General features: G+C 43.9%; 1 protein-coding gene across 1 annotated transcript in view; it reads left to right on the top strand.

Moving 5' to 3' along the window:
* The window catches only part of RUNX2 (RUNX family transcription factor 2), a 152,054-nt gene that overhangs the window by 125,225 nt on the left and 13,752 nt on the right, over positions 1–13,077 (top strand). The window contains 1 exon segment of the mRNA XM_050894191.1: positions 1,194–1,355. Coding sequence (XP_050750148.1) covers positions 1,194–1,355 — 162 coding nt within the window.

Genomic DNA, 13,077 nt, shown 5'->3' with positions numbered 1-13,077 from the left:
CTGAATAGAAAAAATAAACAAGGAATAGCTGAAACTACAAGGTTTTGCTGTGTGGAAGAGCAGGGAAAGGAGTTAAAAAAAGAAAAAAAAGAGCTGAATTTCCTGAAAAAGTGCCTTTGCTTATGCCATGTGGCTATCACATTGCTGTCTACAAAGTAGGGCCTTAGCAGAGTGCTCTGATATAGCAGGTTCTCCAAATTGAGTGAACCTGATGTTCTTCACTGAAAATATTGGGGAGGATTTGGAGGGATGTGCTACAATTTCTATGAGCCAGTTCAGAGATAGCTTTCTGTTTATCGTGCAGTGCCCAAAACAAACTTTGGGGTTGAAAGTGCTTTGTTTTTATCGATGTAAAGAAATAAAAATAATTTATGAGGCATTCAGTGGTATCTTTATCACCAGATATTAACTGAGAGCGAATGGTTTATAAATCCAAACACCAGTGAGTAAAACTAGGTCTCCCTCTCTCTCACTTAGTGCAATCCACCAGAGCTTCAGCAAAAAATAAACTGTATTTATCCTTAAAATGATTTCCTCCCTAGTGAGCTGTAGCAAGTACATCAAAAAGCATCATTAGCTTCCAATAGTTATCCCAAACCATTTGGTTTCATGTTGTTGTAATTGAGGTGACTGTAGGTAGTTGGGCCAGCATCCAAATGTGACATTTTTGGACAGATGCGATAAGATTAATGACATTTTACTTCTTGGATAGTATTTTCAGCACTGAAAACACTACTGTGTAATGTTTAAACTGGATAACAACTTGACAGGCGTGCCAAGTGCTGACTGTAGAGTCTCCCCACCTCTGAAGTCCACTTCCTAACTCAGACCTGGGTCTCGTACTTGCTGTCTGCTTATCTGTCTGAATCCTCGAGGACTGGCGAGTCTTGGTATAACACGCTGTTAGACCTGGACGAAAGACACCAGGAATTTGCAGCACAGCTGCTAGATCTTTCAAAACTCTGCTCACTGCTCCGTTCGTTTCCCCAAAAAATTATTATGGGGAGGGAAAAGCACAGAGCGAGGCTTGAAGCAGTTGAGTCCTAGAGGAGTGTGTTTCATTACATTCTCGTTCCTTATAGCACTGATGTGTGTATGTTCAGTAACCCCACCTCTTTCAATTAGGCTGTTGATGCCCTAAAATTTTTCTTCCTTTTTAAAAAATTTTCTCTTTTTTTGTTTTTTTTTCCTAGACCCCAGGCAGGCACAGTCATCCCCGCCATGGTCCTATGACCAGTCTTACCCATCCTACTTGAGCCAGATGACTTCACCGTCCATTCACTCCACAACTCCCCTGTCCTCCACTCGAGGCACAGGACTTCCAGCCATTACCGATGTGCCCAGACGCCTCTCAGGTAAAGACCGTGTTTTGCCTAAAACAATTATGCAGATAGGAACAAGACTGGCAGAGGCTGCCTCCGTGGCCTCAGACAAACCTTAATAAGACGAGCAAAGCTCAGTCGGTGACAACAGGGTTACGGCGTGGTGGGCGGGGGTCAAAGTCCCTTTTTTCCTGAAGTGGAAGAGCTGCTGTGTTGCTCTGAGCATGTATCATTTGAATGTCTCTGGGTCCATTTCAGATCAGACTATTTTTAAATTGTGAACCTGATTCTATGAACAAATTGTCTCTTTTTTTTTGCCCTACAAGAGGATGTTTACTTGCATGTTTTAAAGTAATTGTGATATACTCTCTATTTTTTGGTGCTTTACTTTTGTGGTGTATGTGATGTTAGGCATCCTGACAGATAGATGCCTTTATTTCTTCAATTGTTAAGGCTAAGGTTCATTCTCCCGCATTTCAATCCAGTAGCTCAAGAAAGCCTATTTCCTTAGTTAATGTGTACTTAAGATGCCTATCAGAAACTAGCTGAGTCACTTTAGGGTAAAGATTGGACAAATTGTGCTTTGGAATGATGCAGGAGAGAGGAAATACATTTAGGAACATAGACAAGACAGCAGTGAGGAACTGAGACTTTTTTTTTTTTTATCAAACAAATGTACATTTACATACTGTGCAATTCATCTCTAATGGTCTCAGTGATAAAACCATCTGTGTGAAGTAATCTGATTGCCCCAAAGTAAGATAGAGCCTGTCATGGCACACAGTCACCTTGTATATCTTGCCAAAAATGAGGAACCTTAGGGGAGGGAGGCTTAGTATTAAAACTCCAACCTTGCAAGTGTGGAAATATTAGCAGCGTATGCCAAAAAAGCATGTGTAATGTAAAGAAAGCCTTTATGATTCATTAATGAAAACCAAAGAATCAGTCTTATTACATCTATTTTTTGCATGTTTGCAAGATATTATTATAATCTTGGATGCTGCTGCCATACACCTGTTTGACTCGCAGCCAGGTGAATTTCTTGCTTTCGTGTTTTCCCCTTCCACCAAGCTCATAGCGCTGGAAATGTTGATCACTCCACTGAGCTGCATCACTGACAAGCTGAACTTGAGCCAGCAGGCGTGTAGGATTTGATTAGCATAGACTCCTTCATTTCTTTCATCTTGGAGGAGGGAAGCTTTGTTTCTCAAACAGCTGCAAAAACCTCTGCGGTCCTAGCGCACTGTGCCTTCTCAGAGATGCCAAACATCTCCATGTGGGCCGAGGGTTGGAGGGTGGTGGAGCAGGTTCCTGCGGGCTCTCTGTGCAATGCGCTGACTTGGTTCAAAAAACTCGACCGGCTTGATGCTGAGGAAATGCTTTGTTTGGCCCGAAACAGGTTCCCTTTGAGTCAGAGCCTCCTGATGGTCTGTTGTCGAATGGGTTATTTTTGCAATTGTGCCCCCAGCAATACCTCCAGGAGAGGCTCGGCTGGGACCGAGGCAGCTGTACCACCGCGTACTTGCCCTGCAGCCCTTGCTTGTCTGTGTGTATTCAGACGTGAGTGCCTGGCATGTGGGCACAGGCAGAATGACTAAAAGATCTGGCTGTGTACATTATGTGGCCGCGGACTGAACTTTTCTGCTGTACTCTACAGTCGGTTGCCTTCACGCTTCTTGCCCTTCATCTTTTGGGGGCTCAACCGACGCCTCTGCAATGCTCTTACCTTTTCCCAGCGTGGGGATCTTGCTTACAGTTAGATTCAAGATTGAAAAAGGGGACTTTGATCTTCCACAAGTGCCAGAGGTTGTCTGCAGTGTTTGCTGACGTTCAGAAATACAGAGCGGCGTTCCTGGGTGGAGGACGAGCTCTGATGCTCAGGTTGCAAGGAGGCACGTTGCAGCCCCAGCTGCAAACCCTGCGGTTCCTCTCAAGGGTTTCTGCCTAGCAGTGCCACAGGGAGGGAGGGCAGGATCCGACCCCTTTTGTATATAAAGTAGAGAGAGAAATGCAAGTTTAAAGCTGCCCCTTACAGTAACCAGTTTATCCCTCGCACACGGAGAAACACGAATCTCCACTTAGTTGCTTGATATATCTTTCAGAGGAGAACAGAGCTTTGATGGGGGGAAAAAAGACTGCTAAGGAACGCTAAAAACACTGGAAAACTTCAGGCACCTCCAGTGCATGAGGGAGAAAGTAGAGTTTTACAAGGCCTTGAATAAAAACAAATTTTGCTTTCCGATACAGTGGCAGAAATCTGATTATCAAGGCTGTTAAAAGTATACAAGGTAATTTTAATGAATGCCATATTTACTGCCTGTTGCTTAACATCATGCAGGAGGAAAAATGGGTAAAACTTCCCCCTGAGGCCTTGGATGTCACACCTACAGGCACAGGACTTGCTACCTGCCACAATTTCACATCATCCAGCCTTTGCACAGGCCTCCATGTCTCTGCCTAGACAACTGCTTAAGTTGTGCTCACCCAGATGTTTAAAATATACCTTCTAATAAAGCAAAGTGTCCTTCAAAAGAGAGGTTCCTGGTTGTATTGTCAGTGGCAGCCCTCAAGAGCTACTTTTGATGGTACTCCCCTGCCCAGAAACACATCCATCCCATGGCCAAAGCAGTGGTGTTCCTCCCCGTCCTGGGATGGGTACATCTCTTGGTGATGAGGATGCCTGTGTTTCAGTCCCAGATTAGGCTGAGCATCAGAAGAGGTTTGGGGCTGTAGGACAGGAGGTGACGGGGGACTGCCATAGCAGTTCATGCAGTTCTCTGTCCCATGGGAGAGGGGAAAAGGGCAGCAGGCTGCAACCCTGAGGAGTTATTCAGGCAGGCTGGTGTAATGTGGCTGAACTGGTCATGTCAGTGTCTAGACTGATTTCTTTGCACAACTGAAATGTTTGCATCCATGCTGCAGGCACGTGCAAATGAGTGCCTATGGCTGTCAAACTTCAAGTATTCATCTTTTATTCTCCAAATGCGGATCAGTGTTGTATTTGCAGTGTCGTACAACTAATTAATGATGTCACACATATTTGGGCAGTATTCAACAGCAATAGCTGAAAAGCAAAGCAAAAAAAGATTATCTAGTATAACTCATGCAACTTTTGAACCAATGGTCTCTCCGGTGCATCAGTCTCATGTTCATATCAAGAATAAATAAAAAATAAGCTCATGAGGCCATGCAATTGGCTTACCTTATTGCACCAACTCAGTCATAAAAAGAGCAAGATTCCTCATATTTTATTAAAATATCTGTCTGGTCAGACTTCCCCAGAAGACGGTGAAAGTTGGTGGCCTAGCAGATTAATATTCTTAATTAAATAATATTGTAGTGGAAACCATGGGAATATATGAACATGGTCATTTTAGAGAGAGTTCTGCCTGAGGGACATAGTCTTATTGCGTGATTCATAGTGAATGCACTCAGTCTTTGTGTCCTATGCATAACCAAAGTGCATGTGGGATGGGGAGCATGAGTGTCTATTATGTAATTAATGTATATGATTCATATAAATACACATCACAGCCATTTTACATAAAGCTTTGGGACTGATCCAGCAAGTCCTCAGCACATGCAAGGTTCAGAGCAGGGAGTACAGGTCGGGTTGTTCCTGCAGTCACAAGAGGGCTGCTCTGCAGCAGGTGAAGGAGGTATGAGTATAGATGTCCCCAGGGTAGACATCCATATCTGAGACAGTCACCCTCAGCTCCCTTTTGAGTCAGTGGGGACAAACTAGCATTTGCAGGACTTGACCAGTCTGCAGATGAGCTGTACTGGTCCCTGGCAGTGCCTCGGAAGAGCCTGTTAGTCTCCACGGGCTCTAAAGCGAGCCTAGGTGAGTAGTTCAGGTATAGGCACGTCTGGTCTGATAGTCTGCCTTTGGTGAGGTGATTTAAGAGATGATTTAACTGTCCCATAAACATAGCCGTATCACAGCCTTGTTACACTTCAGTCCTGGTTTAACCCTGCCGTGGTCTGCCTCACCCTGACCTCTACCTGCTCTGTGATTGCAGGGTTTGAGCTTGAATTTAATTTTGTTGAGAATAGTGAGAAGGGCGGTGGTGAGACGACTTCTTCCCCTACACTTTTCCTGGACCTCCTCATGCTTCTGCCTAAATGCTAGTCTCTTGCTTTTTGCTTCACCTTTGAGAGAGACTTGCAGGCTCAAGGTCTTAAGATGCTGGAGGACCTGCCCTGCAAGTGTAACATGAACACGTTCAGTGCTGGCTGTGGAAGGGCCTGTCCTACGCAACTGTGTTTGACAAATGCCCATATGACAAAGGAGAAAAATAAAACTGAATCTAAGGAGTAGGACAAATCACCAAACCTATCTTTTCCAGCCCCGGGCTCACACTCTTTACAGATAGTTGTCATTTGGGGATGCTGGCCTCGTGCCACCATTCCCAAACTCTCCCGTCCCATGTGCTGGAGTGCCCACAGCGTGTAAGGTGGATTTTGCTGTCTTTATATTTACTGTGTCATTGAACAAGGACACGCTGAGATAGGTGATGGACACGCTGAGATAGATGAGGGACATGCTGGGCTCAGCCTCTAAACAAAAGAAGTTTGCAGACCCATCCCTCTGAACTAAAATGGCCAGAAAGTAGTATCTTTACCAATAAATTACAAGGTGGTGGGGCCTGGGCTGTTAAATACCGGTATTGTGAAATTGTCAGCGAGGCTGGTTTTGAGTGGGATTGGCCAGCATGGTCGCAAACAGGTCCCAGCCGTGGTTTGGAAATGAGCAGAGTCCCCAACCTGTTCCCATGGGCAGCTCGGAGGCAGACACCCTGTCGTGGAGGCGAAAAGGATTTAATATTACAGCTGTGGCCAGACCATCCCAGCTGGATTTAGAGCCAGAGAATGGGCCCTGATCCTGGGCTGTTCGCTAATTCGAGTGTAGCCAAACTTTCCCATTAATTCGTCTCGCTCTGTAGATATCACCGCAACGTTTTGGACTGTCCTGGACCTTCATCAGATATTGAATTTAAGAAACGTTGCTGTTCTCCCAGCTCACTGAGGGCTGGCAAGTATAAATGCAACCCTGCAAATGCCAGCCATGCCCTAATCAGTGACAATACTGTTCCTTTAGACAATTTAATTTTCATTCTTGTAAGCCTACAAATCTTAAAATAAAAAACCACATATAGTGGAAGCGGCTCCAGCTGAACCTCTGGATTTAGTGTTTGTATGTTAATGAGAAAGTGGCTCACAGTGATGGACTGGTTTTTCTTGAGGTCCTGTACTGGTTGTCATCTTGGGTTTCTAACGCTGAATGTGAGTTACCTTGGATTTTACTTAATGTTACGTACACACATGATCTTTATAATAAGGATTTTCCCTTTTGGGGAGGATTTGGTCTATGAAAAATATTAACTTTAAGAAAGAAAAGTTATTCATCTTCTCAGGAGCTCAGAAAACTTTACAGCCACTAAGTAAAAACTGTGGTCATGTGAAGCAGCTATTCTTGCGTCCCGTAATTCCTACTAACTTCATTAAATGTTTGTGGGTAATAAACACATTTCAGGATGGGACCCTTAATGAGAGAAGGCATTAGTACTGTCTCCAAAATACAATTATTTTCCTCTTTACGTGCTCTGGGAAGCAGAGAAATGGTTAATACTGTGGCTATTGCCAGCGACGGCCTTTGTGTTAGCAGATCTGAAATGAATGAGCAGTTCACGCTTCAGTGATATTGTCTCAGGCTCTTGGCAAACCCAAGAAGCCAGCTCTGTTTCTGGTGCACTCGCTACGCTGTGATGTTTTTCTTGGTGACTATAACAATTTTCACTCTGTCTTCTGGGTTTTTTTAAATGGAAGCTGAAAGACTCAAGGTTGTCTCTGTCTCTATTTCTCCTAGCTAATTTTCAATGCTTTCCCTGCGAGGTGACACTGAGTTAAGGCAAAGTAAAGAACTTGGGGGAGCTCGGGTCTTCAGAAACAACCCGCTCATTTTGCTACCCTCCCTAAACTTGTAACTTGTATTTTTTTTTTTCATTATTTTTCAGTGGTTCTATTTATTTTGTTTACCGCAGGTTTTCCATTTTTAGTCTCCTGCCCACTTGGTGCCACCTGGGAATCTCAGCACCTTGGCACTCATCTGTGGGGTTTCAGTAGCAGCCTCTCTGCTGGGTAGAATCTCTCATTGGAGTAATTGTCCAGAAGATGCGTTGCATGATCCCTACCTCAAGGACGAAGGCCAAATTTTTCTAGCGTGGGTGGCCTCAAATTAGACACCTATACCCATATTTAGATGGTAAAACAAGCGGGCTGATTTTCAGATGTTTGAATATTATAATGTGTGTCTTTAAGCCCTTTTCATTTACTTAAAACGGCTGTCGGGAGAGGAAATAAACAGGAAAAATGAAGGCACAGGGAAAGAGTTTTATTCCTGAAATAAGGGATTTAAAAAATACCAAAAAGAAACAAGTGGAATGTTTTTAAATGGAATAAATTTGTTGCTGATACAGGCAGGAAATAGCACACTCAAATATATGTGGATGTATAGATATATTTTTATCTGAGCTTTTTTTTGCAATGTGTTTTATATTTAGGACACATATCAAGATTTGCATCTGTTTCCAGAACTTGCTGCTAACAGTTAGTAATGATGCCAAAACATACTTTAGTTCCAGCTTGAGACCAAATGATATTCAGGGCTTTTTTTTATTACTAATTTAGGGTCTGATATTAATTAAGGAAATTTTCCATAAGTGCCAGGCCTTTTCTGAAGAACTCATTAAAATTATATTAACTTAAACCGGAATCACAGTCTGAGCATGTTTTGTAATGATTATTCTTACTGACTCTGCTGGGTTTTGTAAACAGAATGCTAATTGTTAATGGGGCAACCGGGCGCTTGATTCCAGACTTTCAAAGGGCCAGATCCGGAGCCATTACCTAGACGTGTGCTCCCAATAAAGTCAATAAGTTCCTAACAGGAACGTTGTGGGACTGAGCCCTTTGTTTCATCCTCGTGCAAAGGCGTATGATGATTTCTCCATGCCCTTGGTGGAATCGCCGTTGATTTTCTACCTAGGATGGAGCCAGTGGTGGTTGGCTGATGCAGGACCATGTGTGTCCTGATACGGAGAGGGAATCTAACTCCATACTTGAAGCTTTCTGGTACATATAGGGGGATCAGTATCACTTATTTTGCCCTTAAGTCTCTGTGGCCTTGAGTCTTTGTTGCACTGAATTTGGTTTGATTAATTGCACAAGTTGAATTTATGAAAAGGTTCCGTAAAATGCGGGAGAATTTGGTCCTTCTCAGACTGTGACTGTGTTTGGTACAAGATAGGTAGAAAAGTATCTTATGTCCTCCAGGAGTTGTATGATTTAAAAGGCCCAATTCTGCAAATCTTACACTAAAAAATACAAATCAAGAGCCAAAAACTGCTGCTGGTAGTAATAGCTGGAGCTGCCTTGACTTTCGGTGAAATTTCCTCGCATTTCTGGCCATGCAGAATTTGACCATGCTGAATTTGGTCAAGAGGGGAGCATTAGAGCCTAGCAGAGCTTCACAACACCTTTTTGAAGTGGTTTAGTAATGGTTGTTGGCCCCATTTTACAGATGTCCAAATCTCCTCCCCTCTTGATGGATGTTTTAGCAGAAAAGGATCTGGTGTCATGCCAGCTTGGCTGTCAGGTTTAAAAGAGCAATGATATTGGTGATATTGGGCTGATACTGGCGACCGAAAGAGAAGGTAGGAGCCATGCGAGTGGTTCAGGCTTTCTGTGGTTGTACAAAAGAAAACAACGTAGGCAGGGAAGGAGAGGAAGATGAATGAGATAAAATGAAGGTGCACACCTTCACATGGCTCATAAAGGATGTTATTCAGAGAGAAGGAACTATTTCATATGCATAAAGGGAGGGTATTTGGGGACGCTAATCTGGAAATCTCTTCATATTTGCTTTCATACTGACTCAAAAAAGAGTGAGGGAAGGGATCAAAGCAGGAGATGCCTTCCTGAGCTTGGGACATTTTCCCCATGTCTGCAAGAGCGGTGTGCGGGCGGTGCAGGGTCCCCACGGGGGAAACCCAACCCTGCACCCACGCAGTGCTCGATGGTGCTTCTGTGTCCAAGGAGTTTTTGTGGAGGGCAAGTATTTTTAGCAATGGTGGAGCTTCATCTATAAAGCTCAGGGAAGAACAATTTGATATAAGGAGCATTCCACAGATATCTAGATTCATAGGTTATTAATATAGTGAAGTCCATGTGATCATCTGCTTTGAACCCAGCTGTAAGATTTCCCCAAATTAGCTCTCATTTGAACTTGAGGATAACCTTTGAGAAAAAAAAAAACAAAACACAAAAACTCAGTTGGTCTTCATTTAAAAATTTCCAGGGAGGCAAAATCCACCACAACCTTTGGTTACAGACGCTAATTAAGCTCACTTTGGAAATGTGGGTCTTATTACTAGTCTGAATTTGTCTAACTTTAGTTTCCACTCATTTGAACTTGCTATAACTTTGTCTGCCAGATTGCAGCACCGATTTTTATTTCTGAGGTTCGAGTGGGTTCCTGTGGCGGTGACAGATACAACACGGAGGTGGGTAAGAAAGGAGGTTGCTGTGGTGGGTCTCAGGGAGATGGCAGAAGCCACAGGGAACTGGACGTTATGGGACGCAGAACTGCTTTGACTTGTGAGGAGGCTGGAGGGGCACCGTGCAAAAATATTTTGGTCATTTAAGTTTGCTGTGGGTTCACTATGATCTATCAAATAGTGGAAGTTCCCTTCCCTAATCAGCCAAACTCCTACGGTATCCGCTGAAAAGGAGTTATTTTTGGTTCAATTACTAGTGGGACTCTACTTTTCCAACCCACCTGAAAAAACGCACTGAGAAAGCATTTTTCACTGACTTTGTGGGCTTCTGCAATTCCTTTAGGAATTTTTCTGCTTTTATATTTGCCCAATTGTAAAGTCCCTCCCATTTTTTCTAACAAAATGAATTTAATTCCTCACCCGCTACCCTAGATGGAGATACAGGAATAGGACAACAGGATACGCATTCTCCCCTAGTTTTCATACACTGTTTAACCTTTCATTTTAAGAAATGCAGCTATAGTCACAGCAGCTTTTTCCTCCAGGTTTAGTTAGCATTTGCTCTGTCAAAAGCAAAGAGAAGCCTGCAGCTCAGAGCTCAGGCTGTGCTCCCGATGGGTAACAGCCAGCCAGCCAGAGCAGCCTCTTTGCTCTCCACGTTCATAGTTATTCCACGGGCAAAACTGCGAATAGAGAGTTGAAACTGCGTTAAACCCTTGGGATTACTTGGACCAGGCAATCCTCTCATTGCATGAAGAAGTTTAGTTCTGGCAAAAGAGGCATCATACGCTTAATGCAGGGGGGGTTGTGGCGTTTTGAAGGTGCTTGTGGCGGAGGACAGGAGTCAGTGTGCTGCGCCTTCAGCCCTGTCTGGGCCATGTCACCTCCAAGCTTCCCGGTTGTTTTTCCCAAAGGTCTCTCTAACCACCCACTTGACCTTTTATCCTGTGGTAGCCATGAATGTTTGCCATAATATGTTATTTTGTAATATAGAAGTGCTGAGCGTAGGCAGCTGGAGAAAGCCTCCTTGGGCTCTTGTGAGAAAGAGGAGCAACCATGCTGAGAGAAGGGGAGCACCAGCAGAGAAAAACAGCCCAGGGGATTTAAAACAAGGATCAATTCTGAAAGCAAAATGGAGGGGTAGGGCATCTCACGTCGATCTTTCTGCCTCTTAACATCACATTTCTCTGGCAGTGAGAAGTGGAAGGTAGTATGCTTGGATTAGGAGCGGTACCCACAAAGCCTCTTTCATTTAGCTGAGATGAAAAGTCCCTACACAAGCTCTGGTGATGCCACATGCGTGGTTTCCACTCGTTATTTTTAATGGTTAACTGGGCTATCGCTGTCTGATCCGTAGGCATCAGTGCTTTTTTATGCCCTTTTCTATTAAACAAGCACTGTCTAGAATTGGCAGAATATTATGAAGCTGGCAGCTAAAGGTATGTCCACCTTGTTTTAGTTTATATAATTAGGCTGCACAATGGGCTTGCTTGGAAAACAGGATTGCAGCACAGGTACAGGACCAAATGTATAGGGCACATCATTTTTAGGTGATAGATGTCTATAAAAACACAGCTTACCATATTTAATTCTGTGCTGAAATTATGTTCTGTGTTGTGTTGAGAGCCGAACGTGGGATTGAAAGGAGATTTCCACAAACTGGAGATCAGTTCCCTTGCCAGTCTCCTTGACAAGGCTTCGTGTGAGGTTTTGACTTCAGCTGGAGAACCCAAGTTTGGCTACTGCAGGTGATGCGGTTCAGTGATCAAAGTAAGGGTTGTACTTGTGAACAGCTAACGGGCCTTTGCTGGAATCACCGCTGACCACGCGATAGGCAGCGGCTGCTAATACTGTTTGTATTGTGGTAGCATGTGGAAGTCCAATCCCATTGTGCTAAGGACTATGCAATTAAAGAAGAGGAGGAAAAAGGAGAGAGGTCAGCCCTGTCCTCTATGAATTTGCACTCTTAAATACAGTAGAACTGGTTACAGGATGTACAACAGAATACAAGAGGGAACTGAGGAAACACTGAGAGAGCCAGTGAGGTGACAGCAGTGGCTGCAGCCTCGCTAGAGCCGGGTGGCAGTGAGCATGGGTCAGAAGGGAGTGCAAGGATGATGTTTGAAGGGGGGTACTGAGATAGCTCTGTGGCTCTTCTCCTCCTCCCAGGCTTCAGGGGCAGCAGGAAAGAAAGCACAAAGCTGCTCGTTACAGCTTGTAATAAGAGGCAAGCAGTGTTGGTCAGCATCATCACTGAAAAAGCTGAGTGGGGCAGAAGATCAGTCCCACCAGGTTAGACCAAGGGTCCATCCAGGACTCGTTGCCTTCTCAGCATGGCCAAAAGTGGTTGCTCAGTTCCCCTGGAGTGCAAAACCAGAATATTTATATTCCTAAGCTGTAGGCATTTCTAAAGCTGGAGGTTTATATCTGGATCATTGTATGTAATAGCTGTTGATAGAGCTCTGTGAATCTACTTACCCTTAGCTAGGTGGGAATAACCCCACAGGAGCCGCTAGATCAATTCTTCTATTTCCTATAGGTCTGTAGTGTCGTAGTCATAGAGGACTGCCAGGGACCTCGTGAGATCATATGATCTGTGCCCTTCTGTGCAGAAATAGGATCGAACATCTGTAGGTCATTCCTGTTAAGTGTAGCCAACTAGTTATGTGTATTGCTGCCACTGAAAACAAAAATAAAACCCTGTCCCAAAGAAGGAAAAATCCCAGCCAAAAAACTTTATTAAGGTTGAAATAGATCATTTCAGTGCAGTTAAAAGATTTTTAGAAAATAAACTTGAAAACAAAGGAAGTCAAAGCTAACATTATGGAAGAATATATGAATAAATGCTTGAGAAGTGATGGGGGCTTTATGAATACATTCAAAATAGCACCGGGCTTCTGAATGAGCCTGCTGGCCATAAAGTGGGAGTCATCACTGCAGCATGGTGAATAGACCTAGAGCTGCGTAGGATTTGTCAGCATTGACAGAGGGAAGGTGTAGAGTAGAAACCTCTGTGAGAAAGAGCATAAACATTTAGATAGCCTCTAGGGTGCAGACTGCAAAGGCTGGGATCTGGACTGGGGACTGAGGACTGAAAATGAGACCTTCTGCAAAGCTGACTGGTTTACCAAATAGGAAGGGAAGCAAGTGCCTCAAAAACACCAGGAGGGCTGCTGACCCCAAATCCCTGCAACATA

This window comes from Gymnogyps californianus, chromosome 3 (assembly GCF_018139145.2).
Source record: "Gymnogyps californianus isolate 813 chromosome 3, ASM1813914v2, whole genome shotgun sequence".
Lineage (NCBI taxonomy): Eukaryota > Metazoa > Chordata > Aves > Accipitriformes > Cathartidae > Gymnogyps > Gymnogyps californianus.
The sequence above is the reverse complement of the archived record's forward strand: the minus strand, read 5'-3'. Positions and strand labels throughout refer to the sequence as shown.